Source organism: Fusarium sambucinum, chromosome I (genome assembly GCF_050947815.1).
Source record: "Fusarium sambucinum isolate potato_lamoka chromosome I, whole genome shotgun sequence".
NCBI lineage: Eukaryota > Fungi > Ascomycota > Sordariomycetes > Hypocreales > Nectriaceae > Fusarium > Fusarium sambucinum.
In genome coordinates, this window is record NC_139294.1 from 6940423 (window position 1) to 6964164 (window position 23742).

The 23742-nt window shown below is 48.3% G+C and overlaps 10 protein-coding genes across 10 annotated transcripts; 6 read left to right on the top strand and 4 right to left on the bottom strand.

Moving 5' to 3' along the window:
* Window positions 1–341: 341 nt before the first annotated feature.
* FSST1_004939 (alpha-D-galactopyranosidase) lies at window positions 342–1731 on the bottom strand (the record flags this gene model as incomplete). Its single annotated transcript, XM_083231165.1, has 4 exons — window positions 342–650; window positions 704–841; window positions 900–1553; window positions 1609–1731. 4 exons carry the CDS (start codon window positions 1729–1731, stop codon window positions 342–344), a joined length of 1224 nt encoding a protein of 407 aa, XP_083088369.1.
* A 1562-nt stretch (window positions 1732–3293) lies between these two features.
* FSST1_004940 (putative methyltransferase) lies at window positions 3294–4916 on the top strand (the record flags this gene model as incomplete). The annotated part of the gene is made up of 5 exons (XM_083231166.1): window positions 3294–3315; window positions 3365–3435; window positions 3484–3614; window positions 3665–4637; window positions 4686–4916. The coding sequence occupies 5 exons, from the start codon at window positions 3294–3296 to the stop codon at window positions 4914–4916; spliced, it is 1428 nt and encodes a 475-aa protein (XP_083088370.1).
* A 340-nt stretch (window positions 4917–5256) lies between these two features.
* Window positions 5257–5691, bottom strand: FSST1_004941 (uncharacterized protein; the record flags this gene model as incomplete). Its single annotated transcript, XM_083231168.1, has 3 exons — window positions 5257–5397; window positions 5455–5555; window positions 5607–5691. The coding sequence occupies 3 exons, from the start codon at window positions 5689–5691 to the stop codon at window positions 5257–5259; spliced, it is 327 nt and encodes a 108-aa protein (XP_083088371.1).
* Window positions 5692–6841: 1150 nt separating this feature from the next.
* Window positions 6842–8499, top strand: FSST1_004942 (transcription factor domain-containing protein; the record flags this gene model as incomplete). The annotated part of the gene is made up of 2 exons (XM_083231169.1): window positions 6842–7096; window positions 7144–8499. 2 exons carry the CDS (start codon window positions 6842–6844, stop codon window positions 8497–8499), a joined length of 1611 nt encoding a protein of 536 aa, XP_083088372.1.
* Window positions 8500–9085: 586 nt separating this feature from the next.
* Window positions 9086–10110, top strand: FSST1_004943 (dihydrodipicolinate synthase family protein; the record flags this gene model as incomplete). The annotated part of the gene is made up of 2 exons (XM_083231170.1): window positions 9086–9236; window positions 9284–10110. 2 exons carry the CDS (start codon window positions 9086–9088, stop codon window positions 10108–10110), a joined length of 978 nt encoding a protein of 325 aa, XP_083088373.1.
* Window positions 10111–10878: 768 nt separating this feature from the next.
* On the top strand, window positions 10879–12882 carry FSST1_004944 (general substrate transporter; the record flags this gene model as incomplete). Its single annotated transcript, XM_083231171.1, has 9 exons — window positions 10879–10979; window positions 11032–11189; window positions 11244–11348; window positions 11397–11756; window positions 11809–11997; window positions 12051–12137; window positions 12187–12409; window positions 12464–12565; window positions 12618–12882. 9 exons carry the CDS (start codon window positions 10879–10881, stop codon window positions 12880–12882), a joined length of 1590 nt encoding a protein of 529 aa, XP_083088374.1.
* Window positions 12883–13634: 752 nt separating this feature from the next.
* On the top strand, window positions 13635–14135 carry FSST1_004945 (uncharacterized protein; the record flags this gene model as incomplete). Its single annotated transcript, XM_083231172.1, has 1 exon — window positions 13635–14135. One exon carries the CDS (start codon window positions 13635–13637, stop codon window positions 14133–14135), a length of 501 nt encoding a protein of 166 aa, XP_083088375.1.
* A 91-nt stretch (window positions 14136–14226) lies between these two features.
* On the bottom strand, window positions 14227–15922 carry FSST1_004946 (general substrate transporter; the record flags this gene model as incomplete). The annotated part of the gene is made up of 4 exons (XM_083231173.1): window positions 14227–14577; window positions 14626–15375; window positions 15439–15746; window positions 15811–15922. 4 exons carry the CDS (start codon window positions 15920–15922, stop codon window positions 14227–14229), a joined length of 1521 nt encoding a protein of 506 aa, XP_083088376.1.
* A 1241-nt stretch (window positions 15923–17163) lies between these two features.
* On the top strand, window positions 17164–18768 carry FSST1_004947 (glycosyl hydrolase; the record flags this gene model as incomplete). Its single annotated transcript, XM_083231174.1, has 1 exon — window positions 17164–18768. One exon carries the CDS (start codon window positions 17164–17166, stop codon window positions 18766–18768), a length of 1605 nt encoding a protein of 534 aa, XP_083088377.1.
* A 47-nt stretch (window positions 18769–18815) lies between these two features.
* FSST1_004948 (transcription factor domain-containing protein) lies at window positions 18816–21008 on the bottom strand (the record flags this gene model as incomplete). Its single annotated transcript, XM_083231175.1, has 1 exon — window positions 18816–21008. One exon carries the CDS (start codon window positions 21006–21008, stop codon window positions 18816–18818), a length of 2193 nt encoding a protein of 730 aa, XP_083088378.1.
* Between the last annotated feature and the right edge of the window lie 2734 nt (window positions 21009–23742).

Below are 23742 nucleotides of genomic sequence, written 5' to 3' on the forward strand. Positions count from 1 at the left end.
GGTAGAGAGTTGGTTTAAAGCATGGTTTGTATAATAGCTGTTGAGGAGAGTATATTCATTGACTACACAATCGAGCCAAACTCTTCTACTCCTGAGTTGTTAACGAGATCAACGAACTGAAGCTCAATGTTTGTCGTAGGCCTTAACAATTTATCTTTGTGCATATTGATTGCATCACTCACAATACCATAATTCTTACTTAAGCTCACAGGACTCTTCTAGGGCAGACTAATATTGCTACAGACTATCAACACTAGATGGTGAAGAATGAAATCCAGTGAACAAAATACTGGCGAAAAGAAAGAAGAGAAAAGCTATTTACAAATGTTCATAATCTTCCACTAGTTGTCGATTCGGAAAACAGCAATGTCATGCTTCTCCAACTTGGCCTGAACAGTCTTGCCCCTGCCCTTGGCACCAGTCAAAAGCTCCGTCCATGAGTAATCCTGGTCCTTGAGCCCGGGAACTTGTGAGAGGCTCAGCTTTGTGTCGATGTTGCCCTTGCTAGCGACAATGGCAACAACGGTTCCGGACGACAGAGGTCCTGACCAGTAAGGGTAGATCTCGTTGTTGGCCTTGGTAGGGGTTCCGGGAGGGGTGAAAGGCACGGCAGGCTTTGACAGTGAGTCTTGGTTGATCGCGAGGAGGCCCTTTATGGGTATGGTTAGTTTATGTCTACAGTATAAGATGCGACTTTAAGTACCTTGTTTGTGATGAGCTTGATTTCTTGGCTGTTTATCTTTGTCATGTCCGTTCCGAGGATGATGGGGGACTTGGTGATGGCCCAAATTGCAAAGTGAGTTCGCTCCTCAGCTGGTGTCAAAGCACCATTGGCAAGAATCTAAATCTGCATTAGTCCTCACAGTTTTGCCATCAAGCACAGGCAGTTTTTAACCTACCATCATATCGAGGTCATTGTAGCGACCAGGCTGGGTGTACTTGAGGATAGGCGCGGCCTGGTTGGCAATTCGCACAACATCCTCCCATTTACCCCAGTTATCGACACTCATGCGCCACATGTGGCCAACCTGGGCACCCCAAGTCCAGACCTCATCCCAACCCCAGTTGCAGAGGGAGTAGAGGATATCTTTTCCTGTGTTGCGGAGCATGTCTCTCATCAACTCGTATCCGGGTCTGGAGCTGGGACCCTGGCCGATAGGGCAGGTCTGGATGTCGGCTTGGTTGCCGTTGTAGCATGGCGTGTAACAGTTGTCATACTTCCAGTAGTCAACGCCCCAGCTGGCAAGTAAGTCGGCATCTTGCTTCTCGTGGCCTTGACTTCCGGGGAAGCCAGCGCAAGTCTTGACACCTCTGTCGCCGTAGAGACCAAATTTGAGTCCCATTTTATGGATCTCGTCGGCGACGGGCTTAATGCCTCTTGGCCACTTGTTGGGATCGGGTACAAGGTTGCCCTTCGAGTCACGCTGTTTCGTAGACCAACAATCGTCTATGTTGATATATTGGTATCCGGCGTCCTTTAGACCCATATCAATGAAGGTCTTGGCTGTAGCCAAAGCAACTTTCTCACTGGCCGCATTGCATTGTCCCTGGTTCTGTTGACGATGTCAGTAATCAGGCAGGGCTTTCGGGTTTCCATGATTAACTTACCCAGCCATTCCATCCCAAAGCTGGGAGTCTTCCAACTTCTCGGGTTGCGAGAGTCTTTCGCTCTGGAAGAGCAGTGGTTAATGTGACAAGGGCCACGACCCCAATGGACTGAGAAAAAAGCATTATGGAATGAAGCTGGAAGTACTGGTGGATTGCTGCCGAGCAATTACCAGACTTTCACTCCAAACGGGGCCGCCATTTGCTTTCTTTATATACTTTTTTGCCTCTCATGATAACCAAGGCCGTCAATACCATCTGAAGTGCCGGCTAATATGGATGAGTACCGAAGGTTAAATTCGTATAAGTGAAACAATCTCCACTACTCCAACCCCAGAGTCCGGGGAAGTCCCATATCGAAGCTGATCATCAGGCCGGGATTCTATGCGCTTTGAATCAATTGGTGCGGCTCGTCCGAACGTTTCGCTTAGTAGAGGACTTCTCCAGATGGCAATGCGTTTCTGGACTTGATTCAGTGCTTCCGGACGTGGCGATCCGCCTAATTCGGCTTCGAATGCTACATTCCTCGTTGTTTCCAAGAATATGTCATTCGATGGAGATCATAGCTGACATGGTTCTCCTCACGACAAAGCTAGGTTTGCTGGAAGATGGTGGTCTCTCAGGTTCAATTCGAGCGGTAGTCAAACTTTTCCCGATAGGCTGTTCTACAAAGTCCCCGTGGCAGTTCTGCATAGTAGTCTACAAGCGGGCCAAGGACGATGAAGCCGTGAAGATGTTTACTGCACGTCAGCCCCAGAAGAATGTTTAATAGGCCTTGATATTGGCAGGGATTGATCTGATGAGGGCAATGTATGCGAACAGCTAGCCATAGTATTGTATTTTCTATCGATACGAGAAGAAACACAAGCACGATTGGCTGATGTATTGTCGAATATCAGATATATCGGATGAGAATAGGTTGACAGATACAGATACATTCAAGACGCCAAGACTCTTGAGCAAGGCAACGTAACGGTATAAAATATAAAGGGATAAAAAGAAGAAACTGGTTTTGCTTTGAGTGTATAATTATCTCCCTAATCCAATACGGAAATTTGTCTTTCAAAGGCCTTACTAGTTGGTCCCTCCTCGCTGCGAACCAACAAGTAGTTGAGATTGTTGACGCTGGGAAAGCCATAATCGCAGCTTGATTAAGGTCTGGGGTAAGTTGCTCAGATATGGGGGAGTAGAGTATTTTTAATGCAGACGTCTCGAATGATGATACATCCATGAATTGTATTGGTTGAAACATATCCGTGCTTGATTTTCTTGCAGTTTAATTCACTAGTGTTTACTTGTCACTTGAATACCTCTTCGTTGTTATTTCTTGATGCTGCGCTAAAACAAACATTTCCCTTTAATGTGCAAGTATATTCATATCCAAGCAGCATTTCCATTACAGTGCCCAGATGGAAGTCTAGATCTCTCGTTGTTTCTCAAAGTATCCGATAATATAATTGAGAAATATATTGCTTTTTGTTCTCCAACTAAGCATTTCCCGAGACGCTCGGCATTCCAATTGTGGTTTGACGTCACATTCCCATCTTGAGCCCCACCAAAAAATGCCCCGCGTGCCCCTCCAAGATGTTTAGTTGAGATCTCTAGTTACTTCTTGACGATCCTCTATCAGTAGAAAAAAGTTGTCAATTCTCTTTTCTTTACAATTGACAGTAAATACACAAATCAATATGGAGCACGATACCAAGACCCGTATGTGCTTCCCGACTCTACCATCGTACACGACTGACCCGACCGACAGCACAATACAAGACTAGCGATCCTACGTCTTTCGCTCATGAGTCTGTTAAGAAGCGATGGCCTGTCATTCTGGTGAGATGGAACAATATGCCTCATCGAAGCAACCGCTGACTTTTGTAGACCCAAGGAATTGACGATGTCTACCGCGCCGTTACCAAGACCTCCGACCCCGAGAAACTAGCCGAGGGCAAGAAGATCATCGAGAAGATGGCAGGTCTCAAGTACGAAGTCGAACACGATCGCAAGCTTACGTACGACACAACTATACCTTGATGAAGCCACTTTTGACTGACTTATATAGTCCCATCCCCGATGATGGCTTCACTGAAGAGATTGCGACCTACAACAAGGAGATCGAGGCTCTCGGGCCTGATGCTCACTGGTACGATGTGCCATGGCTCTTTTCCGAGTGCTACCTGTATAGGCGCATAAGCTCCATTTTCCGTATGAGCGAGCACTGGAAAAACTACGATATCTTTGCCCGACAAAAGATGGATACTTTCCGATCATCACGGCCCGCTGTCCTCGAGCTCGCCAGCAACTACAGACAATTAGTCGAGCAACTCCGCGCCGATAAAGACTCGACTCACGACCCCGAAGCCGAGAAGACGCTCTTCCAAGAGATGTTTGAGATTTGCCTGTGGGGTAACGCGACTGACTTGTCACTACTCACCAACTTGACCTACGAGGATATTCAGAAGCTGCAGGGTTCCTCGGCTCGTAAGGCGGCCGAGAAGAACATTCTCTGCAATGATCTACCCAAGGCATACGAGATCCTCAAGAAGGCCCAAAATGAAGGAAAGAAGGAGCGCCGTGTTGATATCGTCCTCGACAATGCTGGTTTCGAACTGTATGTTGACATGATCCTGGCCGGCTACCTTCTCTCGGCCGGTCTTGCTACCCAGGTCGTTTTGCGACCCAAGTCCATCCCCTGGTTCGTCTCCGATGTCGTGCCCAGCGATTTTAGCGGCCTCCTAAACGCTGTTGCCAACCCTCGTGCACTGTACGACACACCATCGGAGGACGAGGATCTTCAAGGAAAGACGCCTGAGCCTCTATCCGAAGAGGGAGAGAAAGACCTCCAGTTCCTCTTCCAAGAGTGGGCCACATTCCATGCTGAAGGACAACTTATTCTCCGACCCAACCGCTACTGGACCTATGGCGGAAGCTTTTGGCGCTTGCCCTCCGAGAACCCCGAGTTGCACGAGGAGCTCAAGCCTGCTGAGCTTGTTATCTTTAAGGGAGATCTGAACTACCGGAAGCTCACAGCTGATGTAAGTTATCCCTACTAACGTAAGAGATTCATCACTAACATAGTACAGGCTGCTTGGCCCCCCACCACACCCTTCACTGAGGCTTTGGGTCCTCTGGGACCCTCTTCAGGTGTCAATGTTCTGTCTCTTCGAACTTGCAAGGCTGATGTTGTCGTTGGCCTCCCTGAGGGTAAGGATGAGGAGTTGAGGCAACTTGAGGGCGGCGGTGGCGATTCTGGTGCTAGGAAGTGGGCATGGAATGGCAAGTGGGCTGTCGTCAACCTTTCTCAAGGTCACTAAGCAGACTTGTTAGATGAATTCTGTTGATATGATGATAGATTTGATTAGACGTAAAAACGATATGATAAAGAAGAATATTAGAATATCGATGTCCCATTTTTAGCAACTTATTTTACTCAGACTACTCTGCACTTATCGCTGCACACTAATAAACCGGGATCAGAGAGAAATAGGGGGAACATTCTTGTATCAAACTATGCTGTCAAGTCGTCTGTGCCTAACTACAACCATCGGCGAACCATCGCGAGGCCCATACCATCAGTTACTATGACATCTCAAAACACTTGAGAGTCATGTATCACTAATTTGAACACCCCCCAACATGTTTCCTACGTCAATTTCACTTACTCGCAATCTCGGACTGCTTTCTTTTGTTCTCAATTGCTTCCGACTCCTTTCGCTCTCGCTTCGCTTCTATCTGTGCGATTATATCGGCGTGAATGGAGTTGGGTGTACGGGCACCACTATTACGAACGCGGTCCTATTTCCCGCCATTAGCCCCCTGCTCATGAAAAGCCGCACTTCCTGGTGTTTATACCTGGCCAGGCTCGAGACGTCCATCATGACAGGGATGCGTACATCCTTCGGCGTTGGGTCGTGCAGCGAAACACTCGTGCGTAGAGACCAAAGACTGAGCAGCTTTGCGATGTTAGTAAAGCCTGAAGAAGAGACCTATCGAGAGAAACGAACGGGTGGTTCTGCCTTGGAGGGGGCCCTCGCCTTTAGCAGTAGGGGAAGTGGCTTCCCACTGGTCGAGCACTTCTCTTGTAGGCATGATGAAATGATTGTTTAGGGAAGAGGCAAACTGGGTGCCGAGTGTTTGAGTCGTTGAATTGTCGTATGTATTTGAAGGTGTTAGGTTATGAATATCTTGAATCTAAGTGTGGAAAGACAGAAATAAGGCGTAAAGGACAGATGATGCTGAACCTTGTATAAAAGTTTGACGTCACTTGGATACTCTAAGTGCTCATAGAGTGCGGGAAATCATGTGGCTTTATTACGCATCGTGGTTGCACTTGTACAACGGAAAGCAGAAAGTTGAGGGAGGTAGGTAACGGATGTATGTGGAAGCTTATTGGAGGTTTGTAAGTCAAAAGCTCGGGTAAGAAACGGCAGTGACGATAGGGAAGTGACTAAATCGATCGACCAGACAGTTACCAAGATACTATAAAATGCCTAATATGGAACTAATGAATGTAATTACTAGATGGCGCTCAGGTAGGTTTCATCTTATGGCATGGGGTTGATTCAGTACCGACAGCTTGGGTCATGCCAGGGGTATCAAAAAGTATGGCTGAGAATGACTTTCTTGAGTAGGTAGGTCCTCGGGCGAACACACATGGAGCCACGCATTAATATATAAAAAGCCTGAAAATGGTCGATGATGGTAGAAATATTTTGACACACTGGAGTCAGATTAGATTGTAGTCATTAATTAAATATTAGCCTACTAGTCTTAGTATTTAATTAGAACGTCAGGTACTTGGGGTAAATGTGGACTTCCTGTCAGTTGATCGTCAGTTCCTGATTCTCGGGAGCCCCACAAAATGAACTTACTTCTCCGCGTCAGGTGACGGATAGCTTTAGTTCCTCCATCCTCTTATACAACTTCAGGCTTCTATATTCAATTGTCGCACAGTACAATCGTTGACTCCTTTTTGTTTCTCACAACTCCCATGGATATGAATGGAGGGAGACCTCTCATCCCACGCCTTTCAAGCGGTGTGAGTATCCAGAGCCAGAGTACATCAAGTACACGCCCTACAGTCTCGGCCAGGAGGCAGATCCGCTCACGCGATGGATGTTTAACATGCAAGTACGTATAGTACTTCGATTAATGTGCTTATACCTGACCGAAAAATAGGAGACGAAAAGTCAAATGCGACGAGCAGAGACCTAGATGTTCACATTGTGAGAGGCTTAATATGGAGTGCAAGTGGCGCCCTCAACAACGTTCAGGAGCTCAAAGGAGACAAGCATCTACTACAGGAACGCTTGCGCAGTCTCTTGAGCAAAGTTTGTCGCCAACAGATACGTCACCAGGAACATCTGTATTCCAATCGGGGCATGCAGTAGACGAAGTATTTGATTATGCAAGTTTTATGTGGGATTACGGAGACTTTTGGCAGCAAGCTTCACCTGAAATGCACCAGAATCAGGGGCTAGAAGCACCCATGCTGGTAGGAAAATTTATGGTTGCACTACGAAAGTCTACTGACACAACCAGACTGCTCAATCGCAGGTCGCATTTCCGGATAGAACGACATTTGTGACACCGTTACAAGCGCCTTCAATAACGCACAGCAATGATAGTCGGGCGACCGATACTAGAGATGGAAGCGAAAGGTTGATGGAGTTCTTTGCCAGCTCTGTCAACCCTCCCATCATCGCAGAGGTTGAGACTCAGAAGAAATGGATTTCCATGCGACAAATTGTCATCGGAATGGCCAATGTCTCTCCCATGGTCCGTCACGCAATTATGGCTTTTTCGAACCTTTTACTTTCTAGGAAAGACGGCAATTGGACTATGAGCGATGATGATCATTACCAGCGTGGCGTTGCAGAAGTTGCAAGCCATGATGGTGTGTCCATGTCTGAACATAGCCGTGAACGCGAGCATGTCCTTGCAGCCTTATTCTTTCTCAGCTATATCGATATACTGGAGAGTCGTCTCGATGCCGCGCACTCGAACTTAAAGCGCGCGTACACTCTTTTCCAAGCGAGTAACAAGCATGGTCTGACGCAAGTGGAGAAGCAATTGCTTCTCTGGATTCGACTCCTCGACGGGCGGGCAGTATCTGCTGGGGGCGATGGTTTGTTCCTCACTAAAGACGACGAGGTCCTTTTAGTGGAAGCATCGCCAGCAAGCTTCGACGGGGAACCCGACGACATCTCGAAGAACGACCCTGCGGAAGATATCGAGGATGTACTATTCCAGGTGTTATATCAACCAGGTGTTGTATTTTACCAGAAGGTCCAGAGCTTTATGGGCAGGATCTCCAAGATTGACCCATGGCATCGATCGCGTGGTACGGTTGAAGATGAAATCGAGGTTATGAATATCGGTGCTGTCATAGCGGCTGACTTACGCACTCTGTACGAACACCGACCACCACTGATGGACTATGCCGTAGCAGGCAAGTTAACGCAGCCTCACGTCTCGAAACACCTGGCATTTGTTATCACACGAGCCTTCCGTACATACCTTTCAAACTATTACGCCAGCAAAGTGCATCTTCATCGCGTTGCTTACAAGAGCCTGCCTCTAACGAAAGAGGCGTCGGAAGCTTTGGACCAGATCCGGAAGCTCGCTCGGCAGATTGTGGCCGCCTTGGATGCTGATGACACACTTCCCATCAATATGCTATGGCCACTTTTGATGTTGGGTGTAGAAGAGCAAGACGCTAGCGAAAAGGCTTGGATCAAAACACAGATTCTCAGAATGGAGAAGGTTGCTGGCAATGCACGCATCACGGCGCAAGTGCTAGAGGAAGTTCAGGCTCGGCAAGACGCGGCCAAGGCACGTATGGACATCCGATCTGTGATGCATGAGGTCTTCAACTCAAGCTTTGCCATTGTCTGAGATCGGATCGAGACTGGGTTCCGATAGTTTGTTCTGCTGCGACACTGGCATGGTGGTTTCTGGCTGTTAATTCCGCGCCGTCGGTGAATACTTGTCAGACACTTCCAAGCTCATGACACTAGTCGTCTTGGCTTTTGGCATACAGACTAACTACTGACTTGTCTCGGACCATTAATGAATGTCATGCGACTGGTCTTGACTGTTCTACTTAACGGTCGGATCGAGGCCCCACACACACTTGTCGAGCCGATCGGATGTGGTGATCTCCAACTTCCCCGCACCAGGCTAAAGTGGGTGAAAGCTGGGGATGACCTCTACTAATGCATTTACACGACAAACGTCGAAGCCATGACCAGCGAATCGCAAAACTAGGACATGACATGATGCCGCTGTGCCAATGGATCCGATGGGGATACGACGCAGACCCCCACTAAGCCAGCGTCAGGCTTGGAACAAAACCCTCGAGGCAGCTCATTCTTGATTTTGCAACAATCAACAACCTCTTGCTCCAATTCTGTCTTCCTCGACATCGATATTCTCACCATCTCAACCTTGAGTATCTCAGTTTACATCGTATTCATTCAATATGGGATCAATCTCCGCAAAGGGCAAGGCCTTCCCCCCAGGCATTCATGTCCCTTCTTTGACTTGGTTCCAAAATGATGCCAACCAAGAAGTCGACTGGGATCAACAGAGTCGCCATATTGAGTTCCTAGTCAACTCTGGCCTCGATGGCAGTATGTATATATGCAAATTCTCGTCGGACTTAACTAACAACCTCCAGTCGTAATTGCAGGAACAAACGGAGAGGCGGTCACGCTTTCAGCAGCCGAGAAGTCACGACTAGTCCGAACGACGCGCGAGATTGCAACCTCTTGTGGTCGCCCCGATATCACAATCACGATGGGAACCTCGTCGCAAACAACAAGAGACGCCATCAACGAGACGAAACTTGCCAAGGAGGCAGGTGCCGACTTTGTACTCGTTTTGACGCCCAGTTACTTCCACTTCGCTATGACGCAAGATGCTATTGTCGCATTCTTTGAGGAGCTCGCAGACGCTAGCCCTGTCCCCGTTGTTATCTATAACTTCCCTGGCGTTGTAGCTGGTCTCGACGTCAACTCGGAGATGCTGGAGCGTCTGGCTAAGCACTCCAACATTGTCGGCGTGAAGCTTACATGTGGTGGTATCGCAAAGGTCGCCCGTGTGGCAGCCCAATACAAGCCAGAAGAGTTCACTGCTCTCGCTGGTCAGAGCGACTGGCTTGTCCCAGCACTATCTGTCGGTGCCACAGGAGCAGTCACTGGCGTTGCAAACTTGTACCCCAAGACTTGCTTGCGAATCTTTGACTTGTACATGGCTGGCAAGACAAAGGAAGCTGAGGCCGCACAGCTTGAGTTGGCCAAGATGGAATGGGGATTTGCCAAGGGTGGTATCAACGGCACCAAGTGGATTGTGGCCAAGCTTCTGGGATACCCCTCTGGCAGCTGCCACTGCAGGAAGCCTTACCCTCAGTATGTTGATGAGAGTAAACAGGACTGGATTCATAGTGTTGTTGAGCCTCTTTCGACCATTGAGAAGGGTCTCGGCAAGAGGGGTTCTGATATCTAGATGGGATTATAGATGAGCTTATGACATATATAAAATTTTATTACATTATTGACATTCATATTTCTATATCGATGAGATAAAACGATCGTGTTTGAGCTCTGTGATTTTCCTTGTGGCTCTATATGAGTACGAATGTGTTGTCGTATTTCAGAGAGTTGTTGTTACTACTTGAATCGCATATACAAATTTGGTGATTTACAGTCGTTGCTCGGACCTTTTTAGTCATGTCTAGCTAGCAAGTAATGGTCATAGCAATGCAATGGCCAGATCTTGTGAGTCTTGTGCCAATTCTTGGCCTTGATACCTCGCTCCAATTCCGCGTCTCAGGCCATTGAGCGAAAAGAAAACGGAAATCATGAGATATGATATCTTGATTTTGTTTATAGAAGTGGACTAAGCAGTCTTCCCCCGCATCGGCAAACTCAATCCTCCAATCGCCTCTTCCCCTCGCATCGGCTCGCCTGTCGGGTTTGGTTCATTCTCCAAGACTTGAACCCTGCATCGTTCATGCATGAGACCATGACTCGTAAAAGAGAGAGAGAAAAACATGTTTGTGATGACTCTGTTGCTCCACACAATCCCCAGGTTTCCGTTTCCCCACGCCCCCGGATTTGTCAATTGGAGAGATTATGCTTTAAATACCGTTACCGATCCTGGATCAACCAACGCTCTTAAAGACATGGTTCCACAGGGTTTCCTCCTCATCTCTTAATCAATCTGTCTCAGCTTCAAGTATAACATTTACTTGTTCACGATATAGACATCAACATGGGTGGCTTTCGTGCTGTCGAAGATCGGCCTACGCCAAAGGAGGTGTACAATTGGCGTCTCTACACCGAAGCAGCAGTTATTGCTACGGGATCTCTACTGTAAGTTTATAACATGGTTAACTCAAAGTTTAAGTCACTGACAGGATTGAAGGTTTGGTTACGATTCCGCTTTTATTGGTACTACCATTGCTCGCGATAGCTTCAAGCGCGATTTCAACATTCAGCCTAGCCAACAGGCTGATATCTCGTCCAATATCACTGCGACATTCCAGGCTGGTGCCTTTTTCGGTGCCATCATCTGTTTCTTGGGTATGTTCTCATAGATCGAAATTTGGAGATAAAATTGCTGATACATATGGACAGTCACTGAAAAGATTGGTCGAAAATGGGCTCTTCAGGCTAACGTTGCCGTCTTCCTCATCGGCGCTATCCTCATGACTGCCGCAACTCATCAACTGTCTTATATCTGTAAGTCAGCCTTACAAGCTTGACAGTATCGACACCTAACAACTTTAGACGCTGGTCGTGCTCTTACAGGAATCGCATGCGGAGCCATCACAGCCACAGTACCCAGCTACATCGCCGAGCTTTCCATCGTCTCCATCCGCGGTATTCTCACTGGCCTTTTCGAAGTCACATACCAGACTGGATCTCTGATCGGTTTCTGGATCAACTATGGCATCAACCAGAACATGAACCCCAACTCTGCAGCGGCATGGCGTGTCCCCATGGCTGTTCAAATTGCCCCTGCCGCTGTTCTGTTCGTCGGTGGCTTCTTCCTGCATGAGAGTCCTCTTTGGTTGATGCGCAATAACCGTGAGGAGGATGCGACAAAGGCTCTTGAGAGTCTTCGACAAATTCCTCGTGATCATAAGTGTAAGTTTGGCATCTAGCACTTATAAAAATGAGGACGCTAACAATGTGATAGATCTCCAGGAAGATCTCGATATGATTCGCAAGCGTCTCGCAGATGAGGCTCGCGTTGCTAGCCGATTCGGAACGGGACCTTGGGCTCTTTTCCGTGGCGCGATTTCTGAACTGACCAAGAAGGGCATGCGAAACCGTGTCTTGCTTGTCTTTTGCTCTTTTGCCCTACAGAACATGTCTGGTGCTGCCGGTACGGTCTCCCATCTGCTTTCTACTATGATAAAGCTAACTAATCATTTGTAGCCATCAACTACTACTCTCCCACTCTTTTCGGATCGCTTGGTATCAAGGATGTCGCTTTGTACACTGGAATTTACGGTCTCGTCAAGGGTATGTTCAACAAATATCCATTCGCCGTGCTTTCGCTGACCCTCTATAGCTGTTGCATCCATCATCTTCTACGGTGCCCTTATTGATATCTGGGGACGACGAAACCCGACCATCATTTCATCTGCCTTTTGCTCAGCTTGTCTTTGGATCGTGGGTGCCTATGTCAAGATCGGACATCCTGCTACTATCATTGCCGAGGGCAAGGAGTTGTCTCCATCAACTGCCGCTGGTGGTAGGGCTGCCACAGCCATGATCATGGTTTACTCTGTCTTGTAAGCTCCCCTCCTCGTTTTTGGTGAGGAAACCAGTATGCTGATTCGTTATAGCTGGTCTTTTGGTCTGAACGGTATCCCCTGGATCGTCTCTGCTGAGATCTTCCCCGGTGCTCTGCGTACTTTGACAGGCACATACGCTGCCTGTGTCCAATGGTAAGGCATCTTTACTACTCCTCTTGGCCAACAATGATCTAACTCTATATAGGCTCACTCAATTCGCCATCACAAAGGCCCTCCCCTACATCTTCAAGTCCTTCGGCTATGGAACATGGTTCTTCTTCGCATGCTGGATGATCATCGCCACTGTATGGGCTTTCTTCTTCCTTCCTGAGACCAAGGGCAAGACCCTCGAAGAGATGGATGTCATGTTTGGCTACGTGCACGACCGTGCGCCCACCGAGAGCGACGATATGGGCGGCAAGCTTGGTGCCAAGGCATCAGTTACTGAACATAGGGAGGATAGCGTCTGAGAAGATTTATGTATAATGTGGATTTATTTGAGGAGCTTCTCCGCTCGTCGGCATGGTGCGTTGCTGACAGTTACACCGCGCCTTAGATTCAGTGCGGTAATAAACAAAGTTTCAAGTTATTTTATGGTTCACAATGGTACACTATGGTGAACTTGCAGTCTATAGAGATTCTGGCAAGAGATGAAGTTATTAGGTCAGTATTAGCTATTTAGACTACTTCTCAGGCTATTTATATTGCTATACCTCAAACGTGGAGGCCAGCCTTTCTGCCAGTTACTCAACTAAACAAATTCAATAAACGGATGACTCGAAAATAGCTACGTCTGGCAGTTTCTTTGTCCTCGGAAGCGTGGCCGGTTGTTATTTTTGGCATCTTCAATACTAACACGCACACATGCACACAAGGCGATGATACCCCTGCCAAGAGAACAAAGAACAAAGAAAACGAGTTGTCTTTGAAACAGATACGAGAATCTCCATGTCAATTTCTTCGTCGTTGGATGTTTGTTTCATGTTTTAGTTACAGGTACCTATTAAAAGAAATGGTGGTTTGTTGGTGTGATACAACTAATACTCATGTTCAGAGTTGCTATATAAGAAGGCAGGGCAACGGCCATGTATAACAATATCCAAAAACAATTTACTGTACCTATCTTTGAAACGCTTCTAGTGACAGTATAGTTCCAAGCCTCTCACCGAATTTTCATTTGCAGTTACATATAGTCAACTACTCCAATACACATCAGTTCAAAATGGAGACTGTCAACCCAGCACTATTGATGCGCCAAGCATCTCAGGCTCCTCCAAGTTCAAACAGACCCTCAAACCCAGCAATTGCCAACCAATTCACCGGGTCAGTTCAACAGACTACTTCTTTATCCTCGCCATACCCCAGTAGTGGAAGGCAGGGCGCCTGGATGGGAAGTGTCGGCTTCACAACTCGGTTCACAAGAGACACTATGGGCTACGGCCGAGCAACGCAAACACCAGCTATCGCTTATGAGCCTGAACCTCTCCAACCTCTTTTTGGAGGCATAGTTCCTTTGTCATCATTACCGGAACCTACAAGCGAGAGCACTCAGATACCGCCATCAGGGAATAGAATGGGAGGGGATATGGCATGGCTCTTTGGTCGGCCTCAATCTGGATACGTTGAGAGACCAAAAATCATCGCTTGCAACGGCGAACAAAGACTAGTGGCGCAAAGAATGTATATCAGCCGCGGCTTCAGGGACGCTGGAATGAGTCGTTAAATGGGTATAGATCAGGGTCAAGATTATCAACGGGGCCAGTATACTAGACTAATGGGTATAGACATCATAAGTGCATAATTCATAACTCGTTTCAATGATTAGCAACTTTTTCCTGTCCCTGAACCTCGACGACGCTCACATCTGGAGGGTTCTGTGCTTCAACAAACGGCTGCTTCTTCCAGTGACGCGCAGGAATACCATCTCGGAAGAAACCATTGATCTCTTCGATGCTGCGTCCTGTGACTTCACCAACGCAAAAGTATACATAGGTCAATGACACGAAGCAAAGGCCTGTGTACACAAACCCTGTTTTGGGACCGAGATCGGCAGAGTAGTACAGATAGGGCAGAGTAAAGACTGTGACCCAGACCGTAATCCAGAATGAGGCAACGGCGACAGCATAGATCTTGTTGCGGTTTCTTCCAACTGCCATTTCAGAAGCCTAAGATATCATGTTAAGAAAGCATCAACAAAGGGGAGACATACTCACAATCGTCCAGCCAAGAGGTCCCCAAGCAAAATTAAAGGCCACAATCTCAATAATAACAAAACTGATAATCACTTTGCCAACTGTCTCACTTGGTTGTCCACCAGGGATTCCCAGACATCCTACTACAAAGATGGACACAGTCATGATTCCCGTAGTAATCAGCAGAAGAGGTCGTCTTGGGATCTTGTTAGCCAGCAACACTGCCGCAAGGACAACAAAAACTTGGATAATAAAGACAATAAGCGTCATGAGGAATGGATCGCGCAGACCAATTGCCTTGGAGAAGATGGTCCCGAAGTAGTAGAACCACTGGATCCCGTTGATTTGCTGGGCGACCAAAGCGCCGGCGCTGTGGATGACTTTACGACGTTCGACAGGGTCTGTTATAAGTTGCATCCATGCGCTCTCTGCGTCATCGACGTTATCTTTCGCAGGGTCTTTTTCAATGCTCTGAATCACGGCTTGGCAATCATACTGCTTGTCATCGCGGTGAAGTACGCGCAGAGAGTGCATTGCTTTATCGTGTTGTCCACGGCGTAATAACCATCGCGGCGACTCTGGTAACCAAGTGATGCCAAGCAGCAGTATCAGTGGAAATATCAACTGGAACCCAATGGGGAATCGATACGCAAAAGTTGTGTCGTTGTGGATCACACTTCGGTTTATACCAGCTGCGATGATCTGCGATATAGACAAGACGAGCTGCCAGCACATAAGGAGTGGACTCCTCAACCCCTCTGGCGCAACCTCCTACAAGTTGATCACTGATAAGCAAAAAACGAGCATATTTCACAAAGTTTCAAAGAGACATACTCCCATGTACAGAGGCGAAGTAACGGAAAAGTTACCCACGCCAAAACCCGAGATGACTCTACCAGCCGTGATGAGAGCACGACTAGAGGTGGTGGAAAGTTGCATTACAACACCGATGATAACAGTGATAGCGCCGGACATGAATGCTCCCTTTCGGCCGAATAGGTCGTTGATGGGAGCTGCCAATAGCGATCCCACCAACTCGCCCACGTTAATCATGCTCGTCATGACAGCCAAGTCGGTGGGGGAGATCTCATATTCGCCCTGGGCACCAGACACTGGTGTACCAAAGTCGCGAACAAAGACATCTTTTGATGGTATCAGCTAAACAACACTAATATCTGGTTTAACTTAGTTTTGGGTGTAACATACCGAGAGTCGAAACCCCGGTAAAGTAGACGCCCTCATAACCATACAGACAAGCACCCAAAGCTGCAAAGCCACAGCAGAGCCAGACGTAGGGATGTCTAATCCGGAAGAACATGTTCCGACTCTATAACTTTGTCTTGATTCAGTTTCTGTTTGTTTTGTAATTAATATTTCTCCGCGGGAAATTGAAAGAAGTCCGGCGGGCGTCGACAGGGCTGAAAGGGAGGGGAGGATACTCTTTCTTTCCCCCCGTGCCTTGGTCTTTGCACTCTGTCTCTGATTTCTGACACAAACCGGCAAAGGCTTTCTGGGTTTAGTTGACTATGGCTAGTTGGGTTTTAGATGAGGGGGGGAGATTGCAATTTGCGGTTCCGATGCAGTAGATTGATTAGTGAGTGGATCAAATGGAGAGGGTATCCTTGAAGAAAGAGACTGTGATGGATACTTTGACGTTGTTGATGAGGGAGAAGGAGGAGAAAAAGAGAGGCTCCGGAAAGAATACAACGTCACATACGAAAAATGACTGAATCACGAGTTTGTTTTGGCCTAATCATGATGTCTACCAACAAAAGTTCCCTTTCAACTCCCCCCTTTTTTTGCCTGCACCTACCTTGCAATGGCTTTTGAGGCTTTGGCTGATAAGCTGATGTTTTAATTCTAGAACATATTCTCCGTAAGCCTCATTGTCGTTCTACCTAGTCCTGTGTTCATAGTAATGTCTCTGCCTGGGTCCTTACTATTCAGGATCAGGTTAGGGGCCCCGGGACTTGGGCATTCTTCATCGAAACCTAAACTAAACCCGTGCAAGTTAAGATCATCGAAATAAAGTTTGAGCAAGGGTCTAGAAGCTTGACTCCTTCGGGCAGCGCCGTGCCGGGGCATTTTCTCAAAAGGTTCATTTTGATACATTGCTGCCGACGCGATAAACTGTTGTATAGCTTCCAATCCTCTCTTTTATTTCTGGATGCTTCCCCCCCTGGTGACTGCCCAGACCTGTCCTGCCTTGTTATGTGATCTTCTTCTCTTTACCCCTCTTCAGAAGTGACAATGTTCCAGCTGGAGAGTCATGTTCCAAGAGTCAATCCGCCGACGCCCTGACCATGCACATGAATCGGCGAACTCCATTCGATATCTAAACAGCGTGGAAGCTTCGACCATATCTATAACCCATACCTTTCCTATACCTATTCATATGCCAAGGTTTCTTCTAAAATGGATATAAACAGAAGACGTTGCTTTACTTTATTATTCCTATCATTCATTCTAGGCTAACAAACAGTATCGTGTCTACCTTGATAATCAGATTATTCCTCACTTATTATACTTCATATCAAGACAGCTCAACTACAAACAATTATGCGATCCATACTCCCAGTCCCAACTCCACCACCCGAATTATGCCCTTACTCTCGCGCATCAGCCAGTCAAGCATCCGCCGATGTCATCCCACTGCTTGTTGACGATACATACCATGTCTTCCACCTCAGCACACCACCATCCACAAAACACCATCCTCAACGACTGAGAACAACATGGTCACGCTTGCGATCAACGAACCTCCTCGAATGGGAACGGGACCAGCAACCTGTGATATCCCCTGGAGAGTCAAGTACCGACCCTGACGCTGATGGTGTCTGGACGGGATGCGCCGTGCTCGATTTGGATCAGAACATGAATATCTTCTATACAGGATATAACCTGTCTCGAAACGGCCAACAAACAATCCTTCACACCAAGGCCTCTGACCGTCATGGTACAAGGTTCGATTCGACATCAAAGCCAATCACTATTCTCGGCAATGGGCTGGACAAGTTTGAACGTATCGACTTTCGCGATCCGTTTGTCTTTTTCAACCGCGCCGAAGGGAGATACTGGATGCTTGTCGGCACTCGCCTCGCCAATGGCCCGTATTGGAGTCGTGGGTGCATCGCCCTGTTAACTTCACCCGATCTTGAGGCTTGGACAGTGTCACCGGAGCCTTTGTATGCCCCCAACGACGTCTTCTGCCCCGAATGTCCAGAGTTGTTCACAATGCCAAATGGGAAGTGGTACCTGGTATATTCACGCTTCCACGCACCAAATGCAGGAACAGTGTATCGCATGGCCGACACTCCATATGGTCCGTTTCGCGTCCCACGCGATGGGTCTCATGGACGCTTGGACGGACGCCGTTGGTATGCAGCCAAATCATGCCCAAAGGCTGGAGACCCTGACAAGAGAATCTGCTTTGGCTGGATTGGTGACTATGCGGACGACGAGAACAAGTGGCTCTGGGGAGGTGATCTCGGCATCACCAGAGTCATGTGGGCAGATAACAACGCCTGTTTGCGCATTGACGCCTCTCAAGAGTTTCGAAGTTATATATGGCGAACTTCTAGACCTGTGTCGCCCGGTGATGCTGCTCCCAGTTTGTATCTTTGTTCTCTCGGGACGACAGCGACGCATTATCCCGAACTAGGGGCTGCGGAGTGGAAGAGACATCTCATGGTCGACTTTAAAGTCGCAGCCTGTGATGCTCACACTTTTGGAGTCATGTTGCAAGTCGATAGCACTGGAAAGGGCCATCGCTTGCAGTTCAGTCCTCAAGGAAATGGCCTCTTTTCTGTCGCGCTCATGACGGATTTCCCTCCCCTGGATGATTTCTGGGCTGACCAGTACCGTATGCACATTCCACGACCTGTTGACGGACCCGAACTGGTGCGGCATGACAATGTCAGCCTTGTCGACGGGGTCTTCCTCTTTTTGAGAGGTCAAATCGTGGAGGTATTTTGTGGAGGCCGAGCACTAAGCTTTCGATTACCAATACCACCCAACTGGACGGACAACGACCGCTGTGGCGTCCGCAGGTTGGGATGGTATGTGGAAGATGGCATGGTTGATTTAGTTGACATTAATATGCGTCATTCGATGTGCAGCAAGGACGGCTCAGCCGAGTCGGACAATCTCGAAGACGCCGAGTAATTCTTCTATTAACCTTCCTCGCCGCAAAGTTATTTTCTTTGCAGCTCTCATCCTAGATCGTCCTGTGGCATCATGGGATTCGGCTGGATAACCAACCCGCTAAGAAGATCATATGGACCTGATGCGCCAGCCAGGTCCCAGTCGCCAAAATCGGTGTATTCATATACATCTGAAGCATAATTCCCCATCATGGGGCTAACTTTGTCATTGAGCGGTTCGTTCAAGTTGACCGCCAGAGAGTGCTCTAGACCACGCAGGATGGCGCCCTCGAGACGATTCACAGCATATTGCATCGGCTGATGACTTTTGCTCATCATGCGAAGATTCCAGAGATACGAGTTTAGGGTTTCTTGCCAGAAATGACGTTCTTGGGAAGATAGTGAGGTGACGAGAAGTAGGGTGGTAAAGGAGCCGAGGAGCGAGAAGAGGTAGGGTGATGTAAAGTACCAAAATGCTTCGAGATGGTCGGGTCTCAAGCTTATCACGAAGCTTATCGCGCTTTGGGCTGTTTGGAGAGCAATCTGGCGAATGCTGGAGAGCACGCGATCGTCTGAACAGCGTGGTGGGAGGGCTGTAGAGCGAATCAGGCGACGCAGAAGGGTCATGACAACGCCGTAGTATGAAAAGTGCAAGTATCCGTGGAAACACAGCTTGCGCTGGTAGATAACATTCATCTGCAGCGTTGGTGGGATGTTGTGGTACCAGTTCGTCAGCATCTCGAAAAGAGGCCGGGCCTTCTCAAAGAGGATCACCGTGTCCTGCTCTCGACAGGTGCGAGCTGTATAGAAGGTGGAGTAGACAACTGATAGAATCTGCGTCAACCGCACCATCTGTATATACTGCGTCATACCAGTGTAGGCAATCGATCTCCGGTCATCGTCGGAGCCAGAAACAGAAACGGAACTAGAAACAGACCCCGTAGCTGAGGGGGCGTTTGGAACCTCACTTTCAAAATCCGAAAAATCAGCCGGAGTAAGATCACCAACTGTCCAGTCATCGTCGTGAATGTGAACAGGTCGTCCGTAAGCCAATGCAGTCCAGCGGTCCTGCATGAATAGCGCCCAACTGAGACGCTTACGAACGTTGCGCTCCCATTGGGGAATAGTCCAGTTGCTGGTATCAAGGTGAAGACCAAGGCATTGACCGATAGCAAGCGCCTGGCATGTTAGGCCCCATTGGAAGGTATGGTCCGGGTTGAGGGGGTCTTCAGGCTGGCATTGGAGGAGGAGCAGGGCAGCCTGTATGGAACTGAGCTTTGGGCGGTGGTAGGACGCCGGGATGGCCGTCCGGAGCATCCTACGCAGTAGGGCAGCATCCGGGGGGTTTCTGATGGAGAGTTCAGGGTCATAGGTCCACCAGCGAATCGCGGATAGATAGATTGCTCCGAGGAGGGCCGCGGGTATGCGCCGGTAAGACTGGCTATAGGCAAGGGTGAAGGGGTCCTTGGAGAGGATGGGATAGCACGGCTGAACGTGTCTCCAGAAGAGCTCAACGAGACTAGGACCATGGGGGCGAACGCAGCTCTCGATAGCGTCGACCTGGGAAAAGGTGGGATCACCGTCAACTGCTTTTTCGTCTCGAGCCATGTGAAACGTCAAGGGATACTCCTGGCCGTCGTCCTTCTCGAGCACACGGCGGATGGCATGCGTATCAAGGCTAAACTCGTGGGTTTGAGGATCGTAGGGACGATGTCGCATTAGTATGGGCTCCATGTCACTTCCAAGACCATAGAGTTCGGCGAAGCGCGTAGACGAGCACCCCATAGTGCGATCCAGGGGACCAAGCTCGGGAACAAGCACCGAGGGCGGAGCAATAGGCATACCACTATCAGCAGAAGCGCGCGTCTCGGCAGGGGAGAGGAACGGCTGGATCGAGGGGACGGAGTAGACGGACTGAACTTCGTCCCGAGACTCTTTACGGCTTTGCTGGCTCATACTCCTGGCTGAAGGCTGGTTCTGAAGCGGACCTGGAATCTCGTCTGGGCTGATCTCTTCCTGAATTCCCGGGGCGGTGGCGGTTGTGCTGCTGCTATTCCCGCTGGTGCTTGCAACCTGTCGCTCTGGGGGATCGTGCTGAAAGGTACACGGTGTAGCTCTCAGCTGACAATGGACACAGTCGCCGTCACCATCCTTTGTGACGCAGCGAGTCTTACGCTTCCGACAAGCGTCGCAGGGACGAAGGCTACGACGTTGTCGTTTGCGGGAGTTGTTCTGGTAGTCCTGGGGTGTGATGATTTCCATTTGAGGGTGTCGTGATGTAGTGTTGATGTGGGAGAAGACGAGACCGGTAGAGTAGGTACAAATCTTTTTGCCATGTCCTTATTTTTCAGAACAAGGCAGGCGTATGTGGGATGATGTGTTGTGTATATGTATACGCATGTACAAGCAGAATGTATGGGGATGGGTATAAGTATAAGTATTGGGATAGGTATTGGATATTAGTATATGCAAGACGAGCCAAGGTAAGAAAGAAGAGAGATGATGTGTAAGAGGTTTTTGATGTTTGTGTTATCTTGTGTCTGGCTGGGCAGGTTGTTAAGAAGAAAACCCACCCCCCGCTTCTTTTCGTCTGCTTGTCCCTGTCTCAACTTGTGCAAGCAAATTCTTGTCTTGGTATGAATTGTGCTTGGACTTTTTTTCCCTTCCTTTCTCTTTCTTGGGGCCTTGGGTCTTGGGTCTTGGTCTTGCCTTTCTCTAAAAAAGGGAAGAGGGAGAAAAAAATACCAAGTCTACACCTAGGGCATGTCCCTATTAATTGGCAATGCACTGAGGCACTGCAGTGCGCTGTTGTGTAGAGAGAGGTATGCAAATGCAACTACCGATCCGCAGTATAGTGTATAATCTACAGTGCCGAGCTTTGCTTACTTGATCGAGTACTTGGCCCCAAGTAACAAGCTCTCTTGGCATGAGGCTGTGTTGATAGATGTAGCAGTCTTATACTCTGTATGTACTGTACCGTGACTGTATTCTGTGTATCTGTATCGGGGGAGATGATGGATGATCTTTTGTCGGTGGATGGTGACTGTCAGTCAGCCTTAAAGTCAAGTCTCAGCTTGTGGGTTCGTTGGCTCAGTGCAGTGGAGATGGAAGAGGAGATGATGATGAACCATGTCGATTTTGATCAAAGCTTCTGGAGTGATTCCTTTTGGTTCAGCTCTCTCAACGTACCAACGGGGCCCGAGCCATTTACATAACACCTATATCGAGTGTGTTGGAGTGTCAGAGTGTGCAAGGGGACTGGCTGATCTTGAGGCCATCCCTCCGTCCTCGGTCCATCCATCCATCCATTCGTGTTGTATCCCTGCTTAGTCGGGCAAGGTTAAGACGGGAACCTGGTTGACCTGTAGACGCGGACGGCAAATAGAGTTGGGTCCGTCCATTTTTTGCAGGCTCTAGCAAGAACGCCGCCTCATCCACACACCAAGACGCCATGGCGCACTATAGTGTTGCCTCGTTATCCGAACAGTTTAGTTTTACGGTACGTTAGTTGTCGCTTTTTACTTTGCCCAGTTCCGTGGATTCGGGAGTTGGGGTATCGAGGTACCTTACTAAACCGGACCAGGTCCTCGTTGCCGCCGCCCAGTCTTGGCATGGGACCCTAGAGGAGGGTGACCCTGAAAGTCTTGTGCTTCCTTTGCGTCTTCTTTTAGTTATTCCAGAGTCAAATGACGTACTGAGATGGTCGATTGTCGGATTGATCCGAGATGACCTCATCTGGGATGCCCCCTTTTAAGAGCACAATGTACAGTATGTAGGGGAACGATATAATTCACGTGATGACACTGCATGATGTATTACATGCCAAGACTCGTTGTATGTGAAATTTGATCCGTCACTAACCAATGGTCTATGCGTAACTGCATCCTTTGCCAAGACTCTGTAACTACAAACATGTCCAGACAACAAGAATTACTTTACTATCAACACCTTTTAACCGCAGATCAATAATCTCAAATTAGTTATGTATGGCATTTCTTGGCGCCAACAAGTCCAAAATGTCACTGTAAACTTTCCTACCCATGCATGCACATCATTTAGGCATTCCACGGAGACACACCAACGTTATTTCCACCAACTTTTAGCATCTCCGATTACTTAGCAGCTCATGATGGAATTCGCCTCATTCTGACACCTCATTTCACTCTCTAGTGCTCTAGAAACAAGTTCTACCCACACTTCAGTAGGCCTCCCGTCGGCCAACTTAACTGCTTTGGACAACTGAGCTGTACCTGTGCGCCAAACGTGGCGTTGTCAAATTGCCTCTTGTTCCGAAAACCCAAGAGTTCCTTCTAAAGATCGACATTGGAGCTTGATAACCATTATGCTATTTCCGTCGATCGACCACCAGTGCCAAGTAGTCAGGGCAGCCACTGTCAATCCATATGATAAGTCCGCTAGCTTTTCGATATTCCCCTGAACAAGCGAGCGCGGTGATCGAGCATATCAGATGCTCTACTGTTACATACCCACATCGTCCAGTCGTTGAGCTCCTGCATCAGTCTCGTCTGAAGATCATTCTCAATCCTCGTACACGCAGCGAATCGGTATCAGCCCAGCTCACAGAGTGCCCACAACTACCATCGGCTCCCTCCAAGAGAAAATCCTACGTAGGCAAACATCTAACTTGATCAAGTTAGATAGAGGGAGCCGCGAACGTGCTGGTAACGTCTTGGCTTTCCCCTCTAAAAGCCAAGATTCCGTTTTCTTGCAACGGTTTCGCTTCGCTTCGTGCCCTCGGCCCAGCCCTGCGAAATCTAAAGCGCGAAAGTGACGAGGCCGGACTTACGGTACCATGCCCTGAGCTATAAGTGGCTACTGGCGCGCCGTTCCGTGGCGATTGGCAGCTTGGTTGGTATGATCGTCGCTCGGACGTCGTTGCTATTTCCAACACGTCTTGGCACTGCAGCTGAACATTCATAGTTCGCAAAAGGCACTGATTTTCAAGACGCTTTGTTGTTTTTCTATTACATTTCCA